At 44.3% G+C, this 25,607-nt stretch overlaps 1 protein-coding gene across 7 annotated transcripts in view; it reads left to right on the top strand.

The window, feature by feature from the left end:
- The window catches only part of KIZ (kizuna centrosomal protein), an 82,047-nt gene that overhangs the window by 35,158 nt on the left and 21,282 nt on the right, over positions 1-25,607 (top strand). For 6 of the 7 annotated variants that reach the window (XM_079983555.1, XM_079983554.1, XM_079983551.1 and 3 more), the window contains 4 exons: positions 15,447-15,611; positions 16,852-17,002; positions 17,351-17,507; positions 18,652-18,717. In XM_079983555.1, coding sequence (XP_079839681.1) covers positions 15,447-15,611; positions 16,852-17,002; positions 17,351-17,507; positions 18,652-18,717 — 539 coding nt within the window. The remainder of the gene's footprint in view (positions 1-15,446; positions 15,612-16,851; positions 17,003-17,350; positions 17,508-18,651; positions 18,718-25,607) is intronic. The other variant, XM_079983552.1, reaches the window with a different exon arrangement.

Here is a 25,607-nt window from a genome sequence, read left to right as displayed (position 1 = left end):
TGTTACGCTGAATTCCTTCCGTCCCCCTCCCTCATTCTAATCAAATTGTATGTTCCCCGGAGGTCCAGCTTGGTAAAGATCTTCCCCTTCCTTACCCGAGTTAGAATATCATCAATTCTGGGCATTGGGAAGGTCACGGGTTCCGATACAAGGTTCAATTTTCTATAGTCCACGACCAGCCTAGGCTGATCCGTGTGTTTTTTTGTCCACAAAGAACACAGGGCTGCCCCCCACTGCCTTAGATTCCCTTATGAACCCCCTTTTTAGGTTCTTGTCAATAAAGTTCCGCAACTCCTGCATCTCCCGGTCCGACATGGCATACAGCTTACCCACTGGCAGCTGCGCCCCTGGGAGTAGGTTGATTTGACAGTCAAAGGGCCTATGTGGTGGCAGCCTGTCCGCCTCCCTCTCGCTGAAGACCTCCTGTAAGTCCGCATACTGTAGCGGCACCTCTGCTCTCGGCTTCAGTGTAGTTGCTGCCACTCTGGCCAACCTCCCCCTGGGCTTCCCACCCCCTAGACAGTGTTCCAAACAGTGCGCTGACCCGAAGGTGACTGTCCGTTGATGCCAAGCCACCACTGGATCATGTAGCACTAGCCAGCTCATGCCCAGTATTATCGGGGGTCCAGCCAGTGTGGCCACATGAAAGGCAATGGTTTCTGTGTGTCTGGAAACCCTCATACTCATTGGTGGGGTTTGATGTGTCACCTCCCCTCCCAGCAGCTCCCTGCCATCTATCGTGGTGACCTGGAGGGGAAAATCAATTGGCAGCAGGTGGAGTTGGTGCTCTAGTGCGAACTCCTTGCTAAAAAAATTGCAAGAGCTGCCTGAGTCCAGCATTGCCTTAACCTTGACTGGGTGTCCATTTGGGAGTTCTAGCACCACCTCTATCGCTATAGACGCCTTGGGTGGGTCTGGCGGGGGCACTTCCATTAGTTGCTCGCCTGGCTGCTGCGCCCCCCTGTGGGCAGCCAAGCGTTGGTGTTTCCCTGCATCTTGTCCTCCGCCCCCTCCTCCTCGCTGCCAGCAGCCCCCACCATCCCTTGCCAAGCCTTTCTTTGTGGGCAGACCCTGGCAAAGTGTCCTGGCCGTTGGCAGAGGAAACACTTCTTGGTGCTTTTGGCTGCCTTTCCCTCCCTTTTGAATCCTTGCTGGCGCTCGAAGCCTCGTGCGCGAGCGCCCCATCGATTTCCATTGGCTCAACGTCCCCGGAAGGCTGCTTTGGCATCTCAGGAATGCGGTAGTCAGGGTAACGTTCTCCTCTCCCTTCCCGCCTTTCCAAAGCGCACGCTTCCTGCCAAGCTCCTTTCGCAAGCGCAGCTTTAGTCAGTTCATCCATAGACTGCGGGCGGGGCGCACGGGAGAGCTCGTCCTTCACGGTTGGGGACAACCCCTCCTCAAACAGCATCCGTATGGGCGGGTCATCTAAATCCCATTCGAGCCGGTGTATCAGCATCGCAAAGCAGGACCAGTAGTCTCTAACGGATAGATCCTCCTGCTTGCATCTCATTAACTCCCGCTGGGTGACACTCTGCCCAATTTGGCTTGAATACATCGCGTCCATCGCCTGGAAGAACTTCTGGACGTCCCTCATGGCAGCATTCTGCGTGGCCATTAGGGGCCTGACCCATTCACGCACGCCATCCTGAAGGTGCCCCACGATATACGCCACCCTCTCTGCGTCGTCAGCAAAGTCATCGTGCTGCAGCTCCAAAGCGTACTCTATTTCCGTTCAGAACCCATTATAGTCCTGGGGCTTCCCCCCAAACTTGTGTACCAGTCCCGGCACCTTCTTTGCCACTGGGGTGGGTCTAAGCTGTGCATCCTGGGTTCGCCTCTCATCCAGCCGCGCCGTCAGCAGAGCTACATGCTGTTCCAGCTCCCGGTTCCTCTTCACCAGGTCCTGCACACCCGCAGCTTGCTCCGCTGCACCGGCGCCTCCAGTCTGGCTCATGGTCCCCCTGACTGCGCACAAGTAACTTCAGAGATTGACGGATTGCTGTAATGGTTGTAAGGGGGTTACTTGTGCGTAAGTTGCCTTCAGTTTTAGTTATATTGCCTGGCCAACCATGCTTTGGCTGACAGCTCACACTCCGTGACCGGTCAGTCACTTGCAGAATCCGTCAGTGGGTGTTTCTTGAACCTCTTCCAGCATAAGAGCTGTTTGACGCCTAGTCTACTCCTACTTTCCCTGCGCGGAACTCATCTGCGCAAGTACGGGGAAGGCAGGGGCGTGTCAGCGCTCTCTCCACTAGTCTCTGGTGAAGGGTCTTGGAGAGCTGTCTCCACTTCCTCCATCTCCCTCTCTTCTCTACTGGTGTTACGCTGAATTCCTTCCCCCCTGCTGGTCCCCTCTCCGGCATCGCTCTGGAGCCCTGCCTCCGCCTCTCGCTCTGATGTCAGTTCCCTGACAATATATTAAAACTATAAGAAGCTAAAAGATGGGTTAGGAGCATTAATCGGCTGTGGAAGAGCATAAAAGGTTAGTATATAAAAGACTATGGCTATCAATTTACAAAGCACTCCAATATGAGTGTTCATTAAATCTAGTTTGTGGCACAGGTCATCATTCGACAGATTTTGAGCACTGCTATGCAGAACCTGGCAACTTGTATGTTGTAGCAGGGTTGATATCTGAAAGCAGCAGGGAGGTATAGAATTGCCCTATGCACCCTGGGTACTTATGGGGAGATGAGTGGGTAGATGAGGCTAATACAAATGTCTCTGTAATACAGGCACTGGAGAAGCACATGTTCTATTGTTTCTGTTTGTCCAGAATTACAGGGGCATTGTCTCTCGGAGTAAGCAATCTTCCTGACGTGACATCGTGCCAGGGTAAAGGCCCTCAGATGCTTAGGGACTTTAGTTAGATATGCCATGGGGGAGGCAGAGTATCTGATGGATTCATTGGCAATAAAAGTTGGGGTACTGGCTAGATCCAATTGGCTGTGTGTCTGCTAGTAAAGGTAAAGGTAAAGGTACCCCTGCCCGTACGGGCCAGTCTTGACAGACTCTGGGGTTGTGCGCCCATCTCACTTAAGAGGCCAGGGGCCAGCGCTGTCCGGAGACACTTCCGGGTCACGTGGCCAGCGTGACATCGCTGCTCTGGCCAGAGCCAGAGCCAGAGCCGCACACGGAAACGCCGTTTACCTTCCCGCTGGTAAGCGCTCCCTATTTATCTACTTGCACCGGAGGTGCTTTCGAACTGCTAGGTTGGCAGGCGCTGGGACCGAGCAGCGGGAGCGCACCCCGCCGCAGGGATTCGAACCGCTGACCTTTCGATCGGCAAGCCCTAGGCGCTGAGGCTTTAACCCACAGCGCCACCTGCGTCCCACTGTGTGTCTGCTACACATTGCTTAATGAGTGGTTTGGACTGATCATATCCCATGCTGAGTAGAAGACCTGGAGAGAAGCCCAGGGATGAGATTTTAGTTGCCACTGCCTGTTTCCATGTGGATTGAAAATCATCACTCATAGTTAGTGGGGCAAGGCCAAGGGGAAATAGAGATAGTCTGAGCCAATAATTGAGTATAGTCACCCACACTCTAGCCTCCACTTTTGTGAAGCTTGTCTAGTCTCAGAGTGACATTAAAGACACATTTTGGGACTTGAAGGACTGATCTTAGAAATTTGGATTGTACATGTTCTAGTGTAGTGAGAGCCAGTGTGGTGTAGTGGTTAAGAGCAGTGGACTCGTAATCTGGTGAACTGGTTTGATTCCCCGCTCCTCCACATGCAGCTGTTGGGTGAACTTGGGCTTGTCACACTTCTCTGAAGTCTCTCAGCCCCACTCAACCTCAGAGTGCTTGTTGTGGGGGAGGAAGGGAAAGGAGATTGTGAGCAGCTTTGAGACTCCTTAGGGTTGTGATAAAGCGGGATATCAAATCCAAACTCTCTTCTAGTCGTACAAAATTGGAGAAGGGGCCCAGCCGGGCACCATAGAGAAGTTGTGCTATTGGCTTGGCTTCAAATAATTTGAGTGCTGCAGGTATATAGTGGCCACCTCTTGTTTTAAAAAAATTAAGGATTGAAGATGTGCTCCTCTGAGCAATAACAACAACATAGTCTCCATGAGCTTTCCTACTGCCAGCAGAATGAAAAACTATCCCTAGATATTTGAAACAGGTGACCTGCTCAATCTTATAGCCATCTATGCTCCAGGAGCGGCTCATAGGCCTTTTGGCAAATGCCATTATTTTAGTTTTCTGATAGTTGAGTTCTAGCTGGTCCTCCTTGCAATACTGTGTTAGTGCTCTGAGTGCTCTTTTGAGGCCAATAGGTGTTCTTGAAAATATTGCTGCATTGTCTGCATAGAGCAGAACAGGGATGTGTCTTCCAGCAAGTTTTGGGAAGTGAAAGTTTGTGCTATGGAGGTGGCTTACCATTGAGTTGATGTAGAAATTAAATAAGAGTGGGGGGCCATATGCAGCCTTGCTTGACACCTTTCTTGGTTCCAGTGGCATTGGTGAGATGGCCCCAGGGGTTACATTTTACATTAAGTGAGGTCCCTTCATGTAGCATACAAATTAGATGGAGTAGACGTCTATCTATTGAGGTGGCCTCCAGTTTTTTCCACTGTTTAGCTCTGGGTATGAAATCAAATGCTGCTTTGAATTCTATAAAAAGCAGCATAAAGGGAGGTTGTGTTGTGGGAGGAGTACTTCTCAATGAGATGATGGAGTACTAGGCATTGGTCAATAGTGGATCGGCCTTCCCTAAAGCCAGCTTGCTCCTCTCAAAGTATATTTTCTTGTTCCATCCAGTTGTGGAATTTCCATTGTTAGGTGTCTTGTGTAAAGTTTGCTACACCAGTGTGGGGTAGTGGTTAAGAGCGGTAGTCTCGTAATCTGGGGAACTGGGTTTGCGTCTCCGCTCCTCCACATGCAGCTGCTGGGTGACCTTGGGCCAGTCACACTTCTCTGAAGTCTCTCAGCCCCACTCACCTCACAGAGTGTTTGTTGTGGGGGAGGAAGGGAAAGGAGAATGCTAGCCACTTTGAGACTCCTGAAGGAGACTTCCGGGTTGGTGCCTCCGGTAATGGCGGAATTCCTCTGATCGGGAGGAATTTGCCCCGTGGGAATTTGGCTCTGGCCGTCACGGCGAAGGCGGAGACCCGTAAAAAATCACAGACGGGAGAAGCCCGTGAGCGTGGGATTTGGCGGGCACCTTTTGCGCCTCCCCTACTTGCAGGGAAACCCGGTTTCGGGGGTCCGGAGCGACGAGGGGTGAGCGGCGCGGTGCTTCGAATTGTCTGCTTCTTCCACGGAGCGAAGCCGCATAGCTGTTGCCGGAGAGCGCTGACTTTTTCCTGTGGACAATTTGATTTTAAAGTAATTACCCGTGAGTAGAGCTGAAGCGGGAGCATTGGATTTCTAAAAGTTTAATTTGGTATCGTAACGAGGAGGTTCAATACAGGAAGTCCGCCTTCCCCTTTTGTAAATAGACTGAAGCACTGAGGCTGCAAGCTGAAGCCTTGGAAAGCCTATTGTAAAGGACTAAATTTCCATCGGTAAAGAACATTAAACCCCCCCCTTGGAGGCAGGAGAAGAGGGGGGGAAGTTGTGAACTGAATATGCCTGCGGGAGAGAGCGAAGAGAGTTAAAATACCGCCGTTCAGACCCTGGAAACGGGCTGCTAGCAGGACTGACGTTCTTTGGAAGGCTCACTGACAGCGATTAGAACGTTTGTTGACAGCTAGCTAATAAGAGAAATACATTGTTTCTACTGTCTCCATCTGCTTTTAAAAAGGAGTAAAAGTAACTGAAAATTGAAACTAACTTCATTGTTTGAGCTGTGTTTAAAAGAGGACATTATTGACTAATATAAACAGAAACTGTTTCCCCCTAGAGCAGGGGTGTCAAATTCAAATTCATCGGGGGCCGCATCAGCAGTTTGGTCACCCTCAAAGGGCCGATTCAAGTTTGAGTGTCTTCAAAGCCCATGACACCTTTAACAGCCGGATTAAGTAATGCAGAGCTTCTGGCTCATGGAACACTACACCTTGATTTCATTTGAATACATATATGAATATAAAAATTGTTTCCTGTTTGGCTTGGTGTTTAAGTTACACAAGATGTGAAGGTTTTAATTTTTCTCATTCCCCAAATTTTAATCGAGCATTTGTTTGGATTTTTTCCCCTTTGCTACCTACCCTAAACCTTTGAGGAGGGCGGGAACTGATGGCTGGACCCTGTAATAACATTGAGGAAAAAATTGCATGAAATAAACCAATTCCTTATCAGCTTTTTTCCCATATATAAACCAATATAAACCAATTCCTTATCAGCTTTTTTTCCATATATAAATTTTTGCAACAGGCACCCTGCGGAAGCCGCGCCTGACGTTATTTACGTATCGAATTTGCTTTTGAATCGCGAATCCCCACAGGCAGAGGATGCTGTTCATTGGGCAGCATGGAAACGCGCCTAAAGAAATAAATAAAGAAAAGAAAAGCAAAAGCACGCTGCCCCGAGTATTCACAGGGCGTGCTCCTGAAACACAAGCGCGCTCTCAGTCTCCCTCTCTCCAACGTGCGCGAAGCCGGCTCTGCCCTTCTCTGTGTTCCACCTCGCGCAGGCGCGCTGCGCTCCCGCCGGGACTTATTTCACCCCGGCGAGCCCGAAAAGAAGTTGAGAGCAGCGGCAGCAGCCTCCCATATCCAACCCCGCCCTCGCCGTGTCAAATAAGTCTCGGCTAGGTAGCTGGAGGAGGGGGAGGTTGCGCCTGCGCAGAAGGGACCTGAGGCGCCCTGCGCGTGCGTCGCAGCCCAAGCTTCCCTCACAGATATATATAGACCAGGCTACACGGGCCACATGACGAGGTCTCGCGGGCCGGATTCGGCCCGCGGGCCTTGTGTCTGACACCCGTGCCCTAGAGGAAGCTTTTGAAACTGTTACAAGAGCTGGGCTGGGGAATTTCCAGCTGCAAGATAAAAAGCTGTGAGACTCTGGGACTGACCTTGAATCGGTTAAGTGTTATGGCAAATGGAAAGGAAAAAACATTAAGGTCTGGGAGGACTTGGCAGCAATCTAGGAGAGCCTCAATATCAGGCCCCCCTGCTTCTTCCCCTATTGCTTTTGTAACAGTATATTTAAAATCAAGAGGAATGTCGACAGAAGAGGCCTTAGTGGTTGCATTAAATAAGATAAGTAATTCACTGGAACAGCTTAACAAGAAAATAGATGTGACAAATGCGAAAGTGGACGCTGCAACTATTAAAATTGACTTAAATACAGAAAGTATAAATAATCTGGTACAAAAGGTGAATATCAATACAGAAACAATCCAGAAATTGATACAGGAATCTACTTTGATACGGCAGACTGCGGAGGAAGCTAGGGAGAAAGCCGTTGCTGCTGAATGCAAAGTAACACAATTGGTGAGAGAGAGAGAGTCCCAGCCTTACAGAGGCAACTTGATGACCATAAGTCGACGCTTGCTATGATTGAATTTAAAGAAAAACAAACAAATTTGAGGATCAGAGCCCTACCTGAATTGGAGAAGGAAAGTTTGATAGACTTCTTCACACAGGAATTTGCTGATTTTTGGGACTTGGATCTGGGTCAAGAAGAGTTTAAAACTGTGAGGGCCTTCAGATTTGGAAGAGGAAGGAAAAAAGAGAAGAACAGAATAAGAGACTGTTGGCACTACCAGAAGAACCTAGAAGTACAACAGCCAAGAGTGGAAATTTTTAAAGACGTCCCAAAATACCTTTTGGATCTTAGGTCTAACTACGGAGATTTGGTTGCCCTGCTGAGAAGGAATAAAATCATCTTTAGGTGGGAGTTTCCCCAAGGTCTATTCTTCAGCTTTAAAGGAAGGAAAATAAAAATAAGATCAGTAGAAGACAAAGTAAAGTTTTTGTATAAATACAAAGAAGATCTGCAGAAGGGACTTGGAAAAGAGCTAAGAGCATCGGACAGAAGATCACCAGGTTGATGGACTATATGGAATTGGCGGAAATGACTGGCAGAATCCGAGACCAGGGAGAAGAGTCGGTGGAAGAAGATTGGAAAAAAGTTTAAAGACTATTTATAGAAATATTGTAAAATTAATGAATGTTAGAAAAATGTTGGAATGAAGTTATATGGCTTTAGTAGAAATGTTATAAGGAATTAGGTATAAATAGATTATTAGAGTATTAAAGGGAAAATAAGGTTAGAATATGTTAAGATAATTATAGGACAGAAAATAGAGGAAGATGGAAAGGAATTGCTGAAACAATTAATAGAAGTGGAATACGAAAAGGGAGGTGCGAGGAGGTCGTTGAAACAAGTGAATGAAAGATAAGATACTGAAATTGTATGATGTGTGGTAAACTGTTTTTGTTTTGTTTTGTTTTGTTTATTGCGTTAGTGTTGTGTAATCTTTTTATATTGTATTGTATTGTCTTTTTTTCTTTTTTCTTTTTTCTTTCCTTTTTTGTAGTGTTTAAAAGTAATAAATATTATTTTTTTTAAAAAAGAGAGACTCCTGAAGGAGAGTGGAAGGCGGGATATCAAATCCAAACTCCTCTTCTTCTAATCGGTCTGTAGTTTGCAGTATCATCCCTTTTTCCTTTTTTATATATGGGGGCAATGATTACAAGCCCCCAGTCCTTGGGGGCTCAGCCATGGGTGTCAATGCAGGTGAAGAGTGAGGCCAGAATAGAGGCCCAGGAGTCCATATTGTTTTTAATGGCCTCTGGAGGAATTAGGTCTTCCCCTGGGGCCTTCCCCAGTCTTAGCTGAGCTACCAGGTTGTTAATCTCTTGTCACCATCACTGGTGCCCACATAGGCAGATTCTCTATAGTTTGACTAGAGTCTCCACTTTTAGCAGAGGTGTCCGTGTAGAGTTCCTGAAAATGAGCCTCCCAGGTCCCTGGGGGGATGTGACAGTCCACCATGGTTGGGCCATTGCTTTGTGGGCTGGATGTAATATGCCAAAATGTGACTGAAACATTGGATTTGGCTGCCGGGATAAGTCGTGTCCAGGTGTTCTTCATGGCATCCCTTTTCTTTTGTGCCAGCAGATGCTTATAGTATCTCTTCTGCTGGAGGAGGTCCAATGCAGCTGTTGGTTTGCTCTTGGATACATAAGCCTTGTAAGTGGCAGCAAGAACTTTTTTGGCATTAACACAGTCCTTGTCAAAGCATGGCTTGGAGTGGTGCTGTTCTTGTCTCAAGCGTGTGCTATTATTCCAGATTAGGAGCTGGTGGAGCTCTTGCATAAGGGTGTTATAGTTCTCCAAGAGTGCATCAGGAGACTCAGCAGATATCAGGGCACTGCAGGCGATCTGAGGCCAGTAGTTCAGTTATCATTTGGCTTAGATGAGGAGTCCACTTGGGTCGATGGTAAGTTCTTCCTGCTGGCATTAGGAAGGGCTGGTAGCAGTCCTCAGTATGTACAGGTATCTTTTGAGTGAAGGCTTTTAGCTGAAGGAGAATTGGGAAGTGATCACTGCCAAATTTAGGCATAACTTCTAGGGTCTTAACATAAGGAAGGAGGTCCCTAGAAACAGTTATATAGTCCATAGCACTCATTCCGGAGCCAGATAGGTAGGTGAATTCAGCTGGGTAGTCGCTTTCAAGGGCACCATTTAAAATGTAGATGTTTAGCCTAAATGCTGTTTGAGACAAGCAGAGGCCTTCAGAGTTTGATTTCTGATCTTTTGAGCAGCAGGTGAGGAGGAATCCATCGGCTTCAAGGCTGAGAGGAGGACATTTGTGCTGTGCATAGAGAATGTGGTCATTAGGGCCCAATCTGGTGTTGAGGTCCCCTCCCAGAACTACAAATGAATTTGGGTTGAGCAGGATAAGGTCACTGATTTAGTTTCCAGTTCAGTCCACGAGACTCTGATCTGTTGTCTGTGTAGCTTGCTTGTTTTGGTAACTGTGGTTGAATTTAATAAGTGGGAAAGGTTTCCTTGGGTGGCTCTCAGCCTGGTCAAGTCTGCAGAGAAGAAGAATGTAAAGGTGAAAACTCTTAACAATGATATTTGCTTTGTGTGCTAAGCATGCTCTTTTGGGGAGCAGCCACATAGCTCTTGTAGGGAGAAGGGAGGCCATCACAAAGTTGGCAGCAGCCATGTATGTTGGGGTACATATAAAAGAGAATTAAGTGCTTGAAACTTTATACACAGCTGTTTCAGAGTATGCAAAGTGGCTTTGTTTGGTTTTCTTTTTGTTTGTTGTTTGGGGGTGGGTAAGAGTCTTTGTTGTTGTTTTTAAGCTGGAGCAGGGTGGGGGTGGGAACTGTGTGTGGCACCCCCAACCTGCCCCTCAGTTGGGGGGCCTGAGGCATATTGAGTGACCTTTACTATTTAAGATGAGCAATACAACTAAATGTTCTCTTCCTCTCTTCTTCCCCTGATTCTTTGGCTACTGGCAGTGTCACTGTCCATGCAGAGTTCTTTTTGAGTTTGCTCCCTGAGGGGTGTGAGCAAAACAAAGCAAGCATTAATGCATCTGAATCTGAAAAAAGAATTTACAGGACTGTTTTTGCAGAGGGGACACACCCAGCTCTAACCCTTATTCTTCATGTGCCTGCTAGCCAGCAAAGTGGACTGTGTTTTTCCCACATGCATGACTTAGTCCAGGGGTAGTCAACCTTTTTATACTTACCGCGCACTAATGCATCTTTCTTGATGGTAAAATTTCCTTATTGCCCACTAGGGCTCAATGGAAGGAGGACTGTGCCGTAGAACTCCCTACCTCCCACCTAGAATCTTGAAACGGCCACTAGTGGGCAGTAGGGACCAGGTTGATAACCCAGGTTGATAACCCCTAGTCAGTAGCAAAAAGGAACATTGGACCTACCTGAGTACTTCCTCCTGATTACTCCAGAAGCCAGGACATATACCTGTTGCGCCCTGTGTGTGAGAGAGTGTCTCTCCCACAGGTTCAGGATGTAATACAGCTTCACACTGATGTTGGGACCACTGTTTGCTGGGCTGGGATCTGGGTCTGCTCTGATTCTCTGCCTTCTTGGCCCTAAAACCACTGCCTAAAGAGATGAGAGGAACTATTCCCAATCTGCTTTTTTCTTCTTTGGATCACCTTATTTTTATCCTCCTCAAGAGCCTTGCCAAATAGCTTGCCCCCTTTTTAATGGAGTGGTCGGCAGATTAATCTTGGATTAATCCAGCCAGGAACCTGGGAGTAAACTGCAAAGAGTCTTAAACCAACATCCACTATAAAGGCATCAGTCTCAGTTAGCTTCTTAATATCCTGTTTGATCTTAAGATTGGTTTTGGGACCTCTCTGTGTAGTTTCTTCATCTAAAGGAGAGAAGGTCTGACAAATATTAAAATAAAAGCTGCAGTCCTGACAGCTGGAGCAAATGCCTCATAGGACTTAAGCAAAATGTATCACTTTTACGGTGTTTTAAAACCTCATTTCCACTACTGGATACTACTGTCCCAGACACTACTACTGCCACAGGAGCATTCGTGAGGCCTTTCTTCAGGTTTTTCTTAGGCAGCATGTAGGATTTCATTGAAACAGTCTCACTTGGCTTGGATGCCTTTGAGTTTAGCTCACTCCCCGTCTGCAATACACCCTCAGGAGGGGAGCAGTCCTGCCACTCTGAGTATACTTCCCCGCCCCCCAGTTTGTGGCACTAATAGTTCTAAGCCCTAGCAATGCCTCTCTGAATGGTCCTCAGAACAGTCCTGAAAGAGAACTGGGTATCCCCTGTGTGAGGGTCCAAAGACATACTCTCATAACTAGACTCTTCCTATAAGTCTCAGGCTTTGCTTATGTGTTGATTAGAGAACAGTAAAAGGGCAGAGCTATAAGGAGAAAGGACATAAGATGAGGGAGAAATGAACAAATTGAGAAAAATAACGGGGGGGGGGGGGAATCAACTACAGAACAGCATTGCCTGAGCCTGTTGATGAGGCTGGACAGAAACAGGGAGATGGATGCTGTGTCCCAAACAGGGATAACAGTTGTCTGATTTGTATAGGTTCTGCCTTCTGGAGTAAGTGGGAGGAACAACCCAGACACCCATGGGAAAATTATTCTCTGATATTACTAGAAGCTGAAACTACCTTTTGCAAACACTCTTGGCTCAATAAAATACTTAAGGAAGGCTAAATGTAGTCCCTGATTCATGTGTCTTCTAGCCTAAAGAGAGAACTAAAAGGGGACCAGCTATATCAGTAAGGAAGCCTCTTTTCACTAACAGCTCCTAGCAGGTTGTGTGATACTCTCTGACCTCTATAGAGATTTCTGGATTGAGCTCGGTGGCAACTTCTCTTGCTGGCTGTGAATTGCATTCACTATCACACTGAACTGCCCTGCACTAAACTCAAGTACTGTGTTTGAATCCCAAACTAAAAGTTAATCTAAATGCATATAACAGCATCCCAATTAAAATATGAAAACACCATTTCCTGTGGGAATTAGGAATAGGAGGAGGTTTTAGATCTTTTTCAACCTGCCATTTCCATGTTGCAAATCTTCCCAAGTAGCTCTCCCACTGCCTGGGGTTTCTAATGCATGTTTCATCACATTTTAAATCTTGCCTGCAAATAAGCTATCAAAGAGGTCGTGATGATTCAGAACAGGAAGTGTGTATGTTCTCCCTTCACCCTGCCATTTCTGTATTCTGATTTTCCCACCTCTCCTGCCCTTTAGAAAGTTTCCCCTATACTTCAGGGCCCATTACATCCTGTTACATATACTTTTAAGGTAGGTGTAGTTTGTGCTTGACTTCTGCTTGCCTTTAGGAACAGTGAGTTTGTTTGTTTATCCCACTCTTCAGCTAAAAAAGGTTCCTAGAGTGGCTTACAAATCACTACAAAGAAGTGTTAGTGATCACCATACATGAGCAGTCTGCTTGAGAGAATCCATGTGTGGCACAGATAATTGGGTTGCTTCCTCATGAATGTTCAAAATTAGTTGAAATGCACAGTAAAACTAAAAATTCATGACTCTGGTTCAGGTTAGTGATATGATGGTTATACCTGGACACTGTCCCATTGGGAGTCTCCAGTTCAGGCCCCTGCAGGCTGTGTTTCTCCATTCCATGCCAAAATAAGTGAAATAACTGTATGCGTGTTTTCCTCTTGAAAGGAGTACACTGTTGGAAATGACTGACTAGTCTCCTAATTTCCCTTGAACTCCAGTTCAAAAGAAAGAATCATCCTTTCTAAATATCCCACCATATACTTCCTCAAAGGAGACTTCACTGGGGGAGTTACTCTACTCAATCACCATCATCATCATCATTTTCATTTACTACTTAAACCCCACCCATCTGGCCAGGCCTCCCCAGCCACTCTGGGCGGCTTCCAACAGGATATTAAAAACACAATAAAACATCAAACATTAAAAACTTCCCTAAACAGGACTGCCTTCAGATGTCTTCTAAAAGTCAGATAGTTGTTTATTTCCTTGACATCTGATGGGAGGGTATTCCACGGGGCGGATGCCACTGCCGAGAAGGCCCTCTTTCTGGTTCCCTGTAACCTCACTTCTTGCAGTGAGGGAAAGGAACTGAGAATCATGACTTTAGTTGTGGTTATTCTTTTGGCATCAGATGGGGAGAACACTAACTTTCAGGGAAATAACTTTTAGGGTAATAAAAGTACAGTTGATGCTCGGGTTGCGATCGTGATCCGTGCGGGAGGCACGTTAGCAACCTGCAGTGCTTGCAACCCGCGACCCATGCGTCTGTGCATGTGCGGATCGTGATTTGGCGCTTCTGCACATGCGCAAGCACTGAAATCTGGAAGTAACCCATTCCGGTACTTTTGGGTTCGGTGCAGTGCGCAACCCAAAGCATCTGTAACCCGAGGTATGACTGTATCACAGAAGAAAAAGAAGAGTTTGGATTTGATATCCTGCTTTATCACTCCCCTTCAGGAGTCTCAAAGCGGCTAACATTCTCCTTTCTCTTCCTCCCCCACAACAAACTCTGTGAGGTGAGTGGGGCTGAGAGACTTCAGAGAAGTGTGACTTGCCCAAGGTCACCCAGAAGCTGCATGTGGAGGAGCGGAGACGCGAACCCAGTTCCCCAGATTACAAGTCCACCACTCTTAACCACTACACCACACTGGCTCATACAACTGAGGAGGTTGTTCTAGATCACGGGTGTCAAACACAAGGCCCGCGGGCCGAATCCGGCCCGCCAGACCTCGTCATGTGGCCCGTGTAGCAGCCGCCGGCCGCCAGTCTAGGGATTTGTTGTCTCGGCAGTTTCCCGCAAAGCCGTCGCTTTTATCTCGTGATATTTGGAAAGCGCACGGTTCCCCCCTCCCCCGCCCACTCCACTGGAAGTGCCGCAAGGCGTTCGAAACCCGGCGCTAGTCGGAAGCGGCGGCGCGATGCCCGTGGAGGAGAACGGCGGAGCCTCGTCCGGGAGCGGCGCAGGTGGGGAGCAGCCAAGAGAGGCTGGGCTGCCTCCTCAGGGTCCGGGGAGGGGAGGATGTTTATTGTGGGCTAAGGGGTCTCCGGAGCATGTGCAGAGCTCTCTCCACCTCGCCCGCCCCCCCCAGCAGAAAGCCCGCGAAGAAAAGCCCAGCAGCAGTGCCCTTCTTTTTATCACTTATTGTGCAGGCGAGGCTGCCTCCCCCGATATAGATATAGATATGAGAGAGGGGGAAGTCAGAGAGGTGGAAAAAATATGTGGCTGGTGTCGGTGGGATTATAACCTCCCTCATGAGGATAAGTCGGAATTTAGCAAAGTAGGGTGCAGCTTTCCTCCCCCACCAAAAAAACAGACAGAAAAGTTTGTAGCACTGATCCTGAAGCCAAAGTACAATTTTAGCATGCTGCTATTATTTTCCAACTCATTTCGCTTTGTAGCTTGTTGTTTGTATTCTTGATGAATGCTATATTATAAAAAGACAACAACAGGGGGACAACGGAAGAATTCGGGAAATAGATGGTGGCAAAGGGGTTGGAGGTCTTTTAAGATAGAGCTTTCAGGAGCTAGAACCAACAAGTACCGTGGTGTGTTTGTGGGTGTGGGTGGGTGTGGGTGTGTGGGTGTGTAACACATAACAAGAAGCAACAAGTACTGTGTTTTATATATGGGTTATTTTGTGCTAGTTCTTAAGGCAGGCATATCCAAAGTCTGCTTTGGGGCCCAATTCGGCCCTCCGGCCGGTTTTATCAGGCCCCTGTGGCAGTTCATTCATTTATTGCTGTCAAATCCTTTAAAAAGGTCAATAAACCTTGGGGGGGGACATCCCCCAAAAAGCTCTTCAATCCTAAAAAAAAAGCTCAGCTTTGGTCGGCCCTCATGCATGTTCCCTTCCATCAAATCTGGCCCTCTTTGAAAAAGGTTTGGGCACCCCTGTTCTTGGTGATATTCAATATCTTCTGACTTTGCCGTTTACAGTCTATATTGAAGCCATTTGCTGTGGGAACTATTATAGATTACATGGATAAGAATGGTGCTTATAATTAATGGGTTTAAGCAAATACTTCATTAAGCACCTGTTATTGTTTTGTAGCGTCTGTAATGAAATTGGCAGCTTAAAACCGGAAGGCCTTGAGGTATGTGAAGCACTTGTCCTTCATCATCTTGAGAGATTATTGAAATTTACAATTGATAGATGCCTTCTACCAGAGAAAACGCTTAAATACAAAAGTGGGACGCTGGATGAAAAGCATGATAGGTATGATCATTGTTAAGACTTACACAATTCACATTATTTTTGGTCATGCTATTGAAATCAGAGCATTTATAGGGAGGAACTTCATATACCTGAAATATCATGTGTATGATTTAACCATTCAAAATGTAGTGTTTAAAGATTTTACAGCTGAGATGGCTAACCTGTGGCTCTCCAGATATTCCTAGACTTCAGCTCCCATCATCCCTGCCTATCAGCCATGGGGATGGGCTGGTGAGAGTTGGAGTGCAACAGCATCTAAGAGGCCACAAGTTAGCCCTGCTGTAGATCAGGGGACAAGACACGAAGGGCCACAGGTTAGCCACCCCTGTTTTGCAGCGTAATCCGAAGCGTGTCTACTCTTGTGTTCAGTGGAACTTACATCCAGGTAAGTGTGTGTAGGGTTGCAGCTTTGAAGGACATACTGAACAATTGTTTGTGTTTTATATGTAAAGCTTATGCCTTGTCTATAATTGCTTAGGGTTCGTGAAGCAAACTGATGCTATGTGCCAGGCCCAGAGGGGCGAATAGCTCTGGATCCTCAGAGGAGTGCTGCAGAGGGATGGGAAAGCAGGACTCCTCTTGTGTTGCTTGCTTGTTTTAGTCTTGTTTGCAGTTCCATGTTATTCTTGCTTTTTATCTTTTAATTTTTATTCAAGTTGAAGAGGTCTGCTTTTCACCAATGCTTGTAGATGACAGGGCTGTAACTCTGAGATAGGGATCTAGAAACAGTTACTCAAGCAATTCATAATCTTGAGTCTTAAAAAATGATGGGTAAGCCATATTCAGGCATTCTCCCTCATACCAGTTGCAGGGCGGGGGGCTGAATCACTGGTCCTGCCCCCACACTTCACACAAGCTAAGCTATCTCGCCCACATTTGAGCATATGGGTGAGATAGCTTAGGTTGTGAGCTACATGGACATGTGAATATGGACTATAGTCTCCTTGGTCCAACTCTACAGTCTCTGCTACTACCTATGCTATACTGACCACTAATATTTAGATACTAATTATATAGACCTTTATTTTAAGTTTTGCTTGGGATGAGTTAAAATACATGCAATTTCTATTCTTCTCTTAGTGTCTATTTGAGCAAATAAGAATTTCAGAAAATAAGTTAATGGTGTTTTTATTAAATAAATTTGTATTTCATTATTTGGCTAACAGTGAAGATTGACAGTCTTACATCTTTATTGGTATGTGCTCTTTTGTCTACCATATTTGCTTTTTTCTTTCCCTAGGTCTGAATTGACATCTTATTTTGCTAAGACATGGAAACGTTTAAGTGAACATATTTTATTGTTGAAGAAGTACAATGTTTTATTCGAACAAGAAGTGAAAGACATGCTTAGTACTATATTGACTTTGGAGAGCCACGAGCAACGTGGCCTGGTCAGTTCTTGTTTCATTTTCTTTTGTTCTTTCCAAAATATATCTTGAAGAAACAGATTGGTGACAGTAGAAGTTTGGTTTTCCAGAATGCCTATGAAGCAACAATACGATAAATTGTGTATGAGACACATTAACTAGTGTATATATTAACGCAAAACCTGAATGAGATTAAGTTGTTCTTTTTCTTTTAAACATGTTATTTCTTGTTCTATTTACTGTTATAATGCTGCTAAATATTGTGACAACAGCAGTTTTTAAACATTTTCCTGTCTAACGGGTTACAAAAAGGAATAGTAATGTACTTATTGTTATTGTTATAATCATACAGTTTTATTTCTGTTTCTGTAGGCTACATCATTATTGAAAGAAAGCTTTTCAGTAGAATATGAAGACAGCTCACTTGCTTGTAGCGATAAAACATCTTGTGATTTGCAAACAAACAATAACACAATAAAGCAAGGAAGATATGAACAACGGCTTGGTAATAATGTTGAAAGGGAAAAGGGTAATTTTTGTTAAGGCTCATTCTTAGTCTAACATAATATAACACAACACATTATATCATAATATAATACCTCAGAATATGCAGTAGTGAAAACTGCAGGATATATTTTCCCCACTCCCCACTGTGGACGTATAAGAGTCCTCGTGTGCTACCCTGCTCATAAATGCAGGATTAGGTGTATGAAGCTAAACCAAGGCAGCTCCAGTTCCTCTGAAGCTCCATGTGTGCAATTGAGTCCTGGCTATATGAAGTGAATAGAGAAGTATATTTGAACTTATCTTTGAGTAAGGTGTTTTTGTTTGTGGCTTATCTACAGTGGTAATTTCTGTGTTTCGGAAAATCATGTGTTCTGTTTCTGGTGTAAATTAGAAATGGAATCATGTATAAACTTGTTAAAACATGTTATGAAAAGGAAACACCTATAGATTGTAAAATGCATTTCTCTACAAAACATTGAAGAACATATATACAGTATTAGGAACATGCTTATTAGTGCAAAGGAAGCATAGGCAGATTCCCCCCCCCCCCTTTTAGAAGAAGCTTCATACTGAGAAAAACATGTATTGGCTTTAAAAAAAATTAAATGAATGTTAGATGAATTTGTTTTGCTAAAGGAAGTAATTTGATTTAGGAGCGGGAGATGGTGACTCCGTGTGTCCTTGCATCAAAGCCCAGAAAAGATGAGCAATTAGGACCCAGATGCCTTTAGACGGCAAACATAAGCAATGCTGTTTAGGTTGCCTTCCTAGATTTTTATTGATAAAAGAGAGGAGCTATGATTTAAACTAATTTTCTGGGTAAATTTGTTTTATGTATATCAAATATTGAAAATGGGTTAATAGCCAAAATGGTGAAGTAATCACAATTAAAAAGAAAAAAAGTCTCATGACCTTAACTATTCAAGGTATTTTGCCAGTTTACTGTTTTCTTTGGCAGTTGCACAGAGATACAGCAACAGCATATTTGTCTAAAGTTCACAGTAGGGTCCTTTTGTAAAGAACTGTAATAGACATTTTAGATCAATAAACAAGACATAACAAAAGTGGGGCTTAAAAGAAAGGGAATAGGGCTTAAAAAGAAAACAAACTGGTCTGATCACTGTGACTTTGAAATGTGCTTCATTATTGTGTGTGTTCACATACAGAAGTCACAAGCTGGTGTGAAGATGAGAGCAAGGAAGAAAGCCTGGTGGAAAAGATTCCTATTACAGGTAAAAGTCATGGCTGCATAATAGCCTCAAATGCGGGGTTTGACTTTATTATATAATCAAAACATTGCATTTCAGCAGCTTGTGAATTCCCCTAATAGTGAGTAAATTCAGCTACTACATACTGAGCACAGAGATTAAACGCAAGATCATAAAGTCCACGCTTATGTTAACATAAACCAAGATGGAAAATAACAGTGCCTATTTTAATTCCTTGTAATCATGTTATACGTTTTAAACCTTGTGAATATCCTGTTATTTTAGCCTTTCAGGTCTTGGTATCGGTGTTACAAAGGTCAGTCTCCATGGGGAAGAATCAGTAATTAGATGGCAAACTACAGATGTTTCTGATTTGACTCTTTTCTTTTCTGTAGTAATTGAATGTGTATCATTAGAATAAGAGAAGGGAGGAAAAATTGTGCCAGACAAAAAGCTGGGTTTGTGCCTCAGTTACAAAGGCATACTGATAATTTAAAAATATTTTGCAATAAGGTCTCATCAGGACCTGTTAAGACCTCTTTTTTGGCAGCTAATTATGTTTGTTTATAAAGAATATCCAAGATATCGTGGCAGTTTTGGTTTGTGGATAGTGTGCACATTAGCATCCTTGACAGATATCCATTTCTTGTAAATAAATGTAGAACTTCCTCTCTTATACAAAGAAAAACACCTTAATTGAAAATATAGATACTGGGGGGGGGGGGGGGGTGAGCGTGCGTGTGCATACAACATAAAAGAAGCATGCTACTTTAAATAGCTGTTTTGGATTTTTAATGTGAAAGCGCTTACACTGATATATGTATGGCAGGAAATACATGAGGAGAAGAATCAGAGAAGATTTACATCCTACTTGCATTACACCTACTGTGAAACACCCAGTTAGTGTTACGATCTGGGGTTGTATGACAGCAAAAGGTGTGGGCAGAATTTGTGTCATTGATGGGAATAAAAGGTAAATGGACCCCTGACAGTTAAGTCCAGTCGCAAACGACTCTGGGGTTGTGGCGCTCATCTCGCTCTACAGGCTGAGGGAGCCGGCATTTGTCCACTTCTGCAGACAGTTTTTCTGGGTCGTGTGACCAGCATGACTCAGCCGCTTCTGGCGAAACCAGAGCAGTGCACGGAAACGCCGTTTACCTTCCCGCCAGAGCAGTACCTATTTATCTACTTTCGCTGCGTGCTTTTGAACTGCTAGGTTGGCAAGAGCAGGAGCTCACCCTTTCGTAGGGCCTCGAACCGTGACCTTCCGATCTGCAAGTCCAAGCGGCACAGTGGTTTAAACCACAGCGCCACCCGCATCCCAATGGGAATATAAATGCCTAAAAATACATAGCCCAGACCTTAACCCAATCAAAAATCTATGGCGCTGACTAAAGAAACTTGCTAGTCAGAAGCAACCCAGCAGTAAAGCCCAATTAATAGAGACAATAATTCAATCTTGGTTTCACATTATTACAGCTGCAGAACTAAAAAAAACTTGGTTTACTCCATGGGAAGGAGTTGTAAGACCTTAATTAAAGCTAAAAGTTACCCAACTAGTATTAACTGGCACGAGAATTTTTGTATATCTCATTTTTTCTATGTGTTTCACGTTTCTTCTTAATGACTGCTGTTGTAAAAAATAATCCTTCATAAAAGTCACTACATTACATTCTTCATTAAATTATCTTTCCATTAATATATAATTTTAAGGTATTAGTAAAAAAATAAAAAAGGTGGTGTTATGTGCCATCAAACCTTGGAAATACACTTTCCCCCCAAAAGGTTTCCACAGTTTTGGTCACTAGTGTAGGTTTTATTTCACCCGGGTCAAAGATCCAGCTTGGCACACACACTCATGCACATTTGTGCAGACACACGGGCTGGGACCCTCTGGAGGCTGAACTCAGCACAGAAACCCCAGCTCTGCCTTATGCTTCCTTGCTGCTGGGTTTTTCCATGGGAGAAATTAGTGCTTCTGTAACTTCCCTATTACTACTACTACTAGTAGTAGTAGTAGTAGTATACCACCCTATACCTGTGGATCTCACTTCCAGGTACATCTGTTCACTGTTGTTGAAACTTCTCTGCAGTTGGGTTGAAAGTATTTCTATTTAAGAGGTGTTGCCCTTACTTCTGTTGCCCTCAGTAATTCAGATGGGCGCCTTTCTGCATATCAGTCAGTATTCTAGGGAGGAGAAACTAACCCTAACTCCAAACCAGCAATAGATAGGATAACAGTGGAATTTTAAAATTGTTGAATTATGATATATGTTCCCCACCCTCAATTAAATATAAGAATAATTAATAATAATTACAATAATTATTGCCTAAAATTAAAAGAGGGAAATGCTTAGCACACTATTACATTAAGCAGGGAAGTGACATGATGAGATGGCAGCTCCTTTCACCTCCTTTTTTTTATTAACTCCAAATATATCCAGTGCTGACTGTGTGTGTTTTTTCCTTGTTTTAAAAATGGTCTGTGCCGACAGAGAGCCTGTAGAGACTAGCTTCAAAGAAAGAGGGACAACCAAAAATGATAATTGCAGACAGCGATCATTGGTGTAGGCTCATATTGTTGGGATTACTTCAAATGTTATGCGTTTTGTTTGCATAAACTGCTTCAGTGCAAGAAAAAACCTGTAGACCATGGGTCTGATTCAGCCCCGCTTATGCCTACCTGTGACCAGCACCCAGGGCTGGAGCAGCAGCTGAGCTAGAAGCAGCTGGAGCAGGACTTGGAGTTCAGTAGGGAGCTATTGTCCCAACAAGAGCCCAGAAGAATCTGAGAGGCTTCTATTCTCACTGCCAGGCCCTTCCTTTCCACCTGCTGGCTTGCTGTTCTCAGCTGAATATTTTCCCTTCTCCTGAGAGACCCTCTTGAGGAGACAGTTGACAAGAAGGCCTCCTGGCAGACAAATGTGAACTCTTGTGCCAACTGGGCTTCCCCCTGGGTCTGCTATCATTTTCCCTTTTCTGGTCTGGGGGTGAAGGGGGAGAAGTGGTAGATGAGGCAGGAAACCCAGGACAAGCAATACGGAAAGGAAGGGCATCATCAACCATGTCACCTTGTTATCTTTTCTCCTGCCAGGTGCATCAGTATTCAGTGCTGCTTTGCCAGTTCATCATGGACTGGAGAATTCTGCAATTGTGTTTCTCTCTCTAATGGCAGAGCTGTTGCCTTAGCTTCCTAGCAGATGGGTCACTATTACTACCAAGAGAGGGAGGGGTGGGGAGGTCAGTCTAATGCAGATTTGCCAGCAGAGCCAGCCCAGTGCTCCTGTTAATATGTTTGCATTGCTTCCTCTCATCTTTGCCCTCTTGGTAAGCAACAGTGACTCACCTGCCAGGAAGATAGTCACCTGGCAAGCCACTTCTATATTGTGGTGTAGACTACATTTCTTCTGAATTACAGGTGCTGGGCATGCAAAAACTGATTTAAGTGTCTTGTGGAAACAGCTATTTGAAGGAATACTTGGAATTTAGGAGATCTGAGATAACAGGAACTGAGAAGAGAATGGTGTGCTTAAGTTTGATATATTGTCATTCCTCTTTTTTGAGATTAGATCGTACAGCAATATTGAAAAAGGATGAAAGGGCAATTTTCAGTTAACCACATAATAGAGTTCTCATTTTTCATAATCTTGATTTCATAATGATGATAAGATTTTAAATTAGGGAATCTAAACTTACGTGCAACAATAGAAAAAACTTGCATGTTGAAATAGAAATTTGGGATATTAATAGCTTTGTTTTCATACCATATTCCCAACATAGACTAGGATTCAGGGAGGTTCGTGTGTGCAAAGTGCTTCTGTGTGTACATCTCTGCATATGCATGTAGGTACATGTGTGTGTGTGTGTGTGTGTGTGTGTGTGTGAGAGAGAGAGAGAGAGAGAGAGAGAGACTGAGACTGAAACAAAGACCGAGACCAAGACTGACTTTTCTTTCCAGTGTCCCCCTCTCTTGTGTCATAGGGTGCTACTACTCTGGAAGGCTCCTGACCCTCAAGGAGGCTTTTTAGGGAAGTGAGGGTCTGCCACTCTTGAATGTGCACTGATATCATTAAGTGCATGTTTTCAAATTATTTTCCACGTAGGGAAAGTAGAATTTTTCATCTCTCTTTACCATTTGATTATTATTCAGCAAGGTGGCTTAAGTTGTCTTTTGCAATGTAAAGTATTTGAAAGATCTGATGGCTTGATATTTCTCCTGCCATTTAAGGGAGCAATCACTTAATGCAGACCAGCTGCCCCTTAATGATACCCTTCTCTTCATCTCCGCCCAGACAACATAGTACTTGAAATCAGTGTGGTTAAGAAGTGGTTTAATTCTTTTCCATGCATGCTTATTATTGGTAAAGCTCCAATTCTGATCTGTGCTAGTGATTTAAAACTTCAGAGGCTGGAGAGGGTTAGCACAAGGCATTATTTGTCTGTATGTGTCCAAATGTGCATGCGACATAGCTTATTGCCATGTGGCTAGAGCTTTAGGTTTGACTCAGTTTGTCTTCTAGCACAAGAATTTGCCGGAAACTTAGGTTGCTTGTAATTATCTGGGGGGAAACAATAGCGGTAAGGGAGACCTTATGGTATTTGAGCATTTTAGATGTTAACAAGAATAGGATGCTGGGCTTCTGGTAGCTGAGTGTAGCTTTTAAGGGGGTGATGAGTAGGGATTTCCTTTAGATTGTTTTAGGAAGCCAAGAAGCTTGCATCCACTTCAACTGCAGCACCACCTAGTGTCCAATAACTGTGCTTTACTGTTTTGGAATGAAATGTGTGTAACTAGATTTTGATGGAAACGGTGTAGGGCAGAGCTTTCCAAACTGTGTCTCGCACAAACGCTCCCCACACTCCTCCTGAGGCTGGAAAGGGGTTAGTTTAACTTTTGGTTTACTAGTAAAACTGAATTACTGTGCCGTGAAATGATGCATGTCTAAACAGTGTGTCACTAACATGAAAAGTTTGGAAAGCTCTGGAGTAGGGGAACCGTGGGTAAGAAAATGAGATTCACTGCTAGCTAATATGTCCCTGCTTTGGTTTGGTGCATGTTTGGCTTACAGATTCTTGTAGAGATGGTGTTCACAAATCAACCTTCAGAAGACGATAGCAGAGCCTAGCACATTCTTTGGCTGGTCTGTAGCTAGAAGAGTCCTACACTTTGGAAAGTGAATAATTTTGGTGTCAGTGACTAGTACAGAATTAACCATTCCTCATCTTTTTAATTCTATATATAGCTTTCATAATCTTTTGCATAGTTTTTGGTTTTGTTTTTGATTCCTGGGGGAACATTTTTTCAGCCCAAGGGTTATTTTTTTTTTATGGGCAATCCCGTGGGGTGGGGGCACATGCCAGTGGTAGAAGGAGCTATTGGGCAGAGCACTGAATGTAAGTTTTGCCCTTTGTCCAGTAGGCTAAATTCTAAACATACTCGCATACCCCTCTCTATGCTCCGCCCTCTCAAGCCAGAGTCATCATCAGAATTCAGGGATATATTCCAGCCAGGCAAAAACACTGAGGGGGTATGTGAGCAAATCCCAGGGAAGGATGTGGTCTGGAGAAAGAGGGAGAGGAGTGGGTGTGACTTGGGGGAGGTTCCATAGGTTAGACAGAGAGGCCTGAAGAGCCACATTTGGTCCCTGGGCCTGATTTTCCCCTCCCCTCCCCTGTTCTGCATTATGCTTATTTAAATATGTGTGTTGTTTTGGTTCTAACTCAGCTTGCTTGGTGTTGCATCTATATTAAGAAATGTTAATTTTTGTATTATTTTAAATTAGATTATTAATATCCCATCCTCCCACTCTGTGCACAGTGCTTGAGGTGGCTTTGTTGTTGCTGTTTAGTCGTGTCCGACTCTTCGTAACCCCATGGACCAGAGCACGCCAGGCACTCCTGTCTTCCACTGCCTCCCTCATGCTGGTAGCTTCGAGAACACTTTCTAACCATCTCGTCCTCTGTCGTCCCCTTCTCCTAGTGCCCTCAATCTTTCCCAGCATCAGGGTCTTTTCCAGGGAGTCTTCTCTTCTCATGAGGTGGCTTACAAAAATATAAAAACCAGAATCCTAAAGCAGTACAGAAATAACAACACAAGCATTCTAAAAACAAGCACTACTACTGCTAAAACAATCAGGATGGCCTTCCTGAATAATAAAAATCTTGGTCTTGATGGAAGACAGAAAAAGAAGGACCCAAATGTATTTCCTGAGGTAGGAAGTTCTTTAACTAGATATAAAGTTCTCTTATACACAACATCTAATCTTGCCTGGGACATTGTTGAGAGTTAAAGAAGAGCCTTTGCAACAGATCTTATGTAGTGAGCAGGCTGGTGTTGGAGTTAGGTTTTGTTTTTATGCCTGACAGCTTTTAGTGTTGTGGATGCAGCTTCGTGGAATCAGGCCTAGATTGAACTTAGGCAAGTGCCTAGCATTTTTGTTATTTGGTAGCTGTTGAATACATATTTTAAAGAGTACTTTCCTTCAAGATTAACTCAGCCATTTTATATTACATACTATACGGAATCTGCATAATTTGATGTTTTTAAGATCTATTTTTTAGATAGTTATGGACTGGCAACTCACAAGATATGTGCATTTAGCTTGCACAATCAGTTTTATGCACTTGCCTAAAAAATTAAAAAATAGAAAGGGTGTGTGTGTCTGAGGAAAAAGACTGTGGCAGTCCCACCTGCCATTGAACCCAATGTGTATTGACTATATGCAGTCTTGGCTTTGGCACTATTCCCAGAACATAACCCTAGTGTAAGTTAAGAATCGCCTGCATGTACATTTTTTTGATATTCCTGTTGTACAGTGCTATGGAAACATTTGCTGGGAAGTAGTATATAAATATTTAAATGAACATGCATCTAACTTTCCCACAGTTGCCCATGCCCAGAGTGACTCACAATA

The sequence above is a fragment of the Podarcis cretensis genome (assembly GCF_951804945.1).
Source record: "Podarcis cretensis genome assembly, chromosome: 7".
NCBI classification, from domain to species: domain Eukaryota; kingdom Metazoa; phylum Chordata; class Lepidosauria; order Squamata; family Lacertidae; genus Podarcis; species Podarcis cretensis.
The sequence above is the reverse complement of the archived record's forward strand: the minus strand, read 5'-3'. Positions and strand labels throughout refer to the sequence as shown.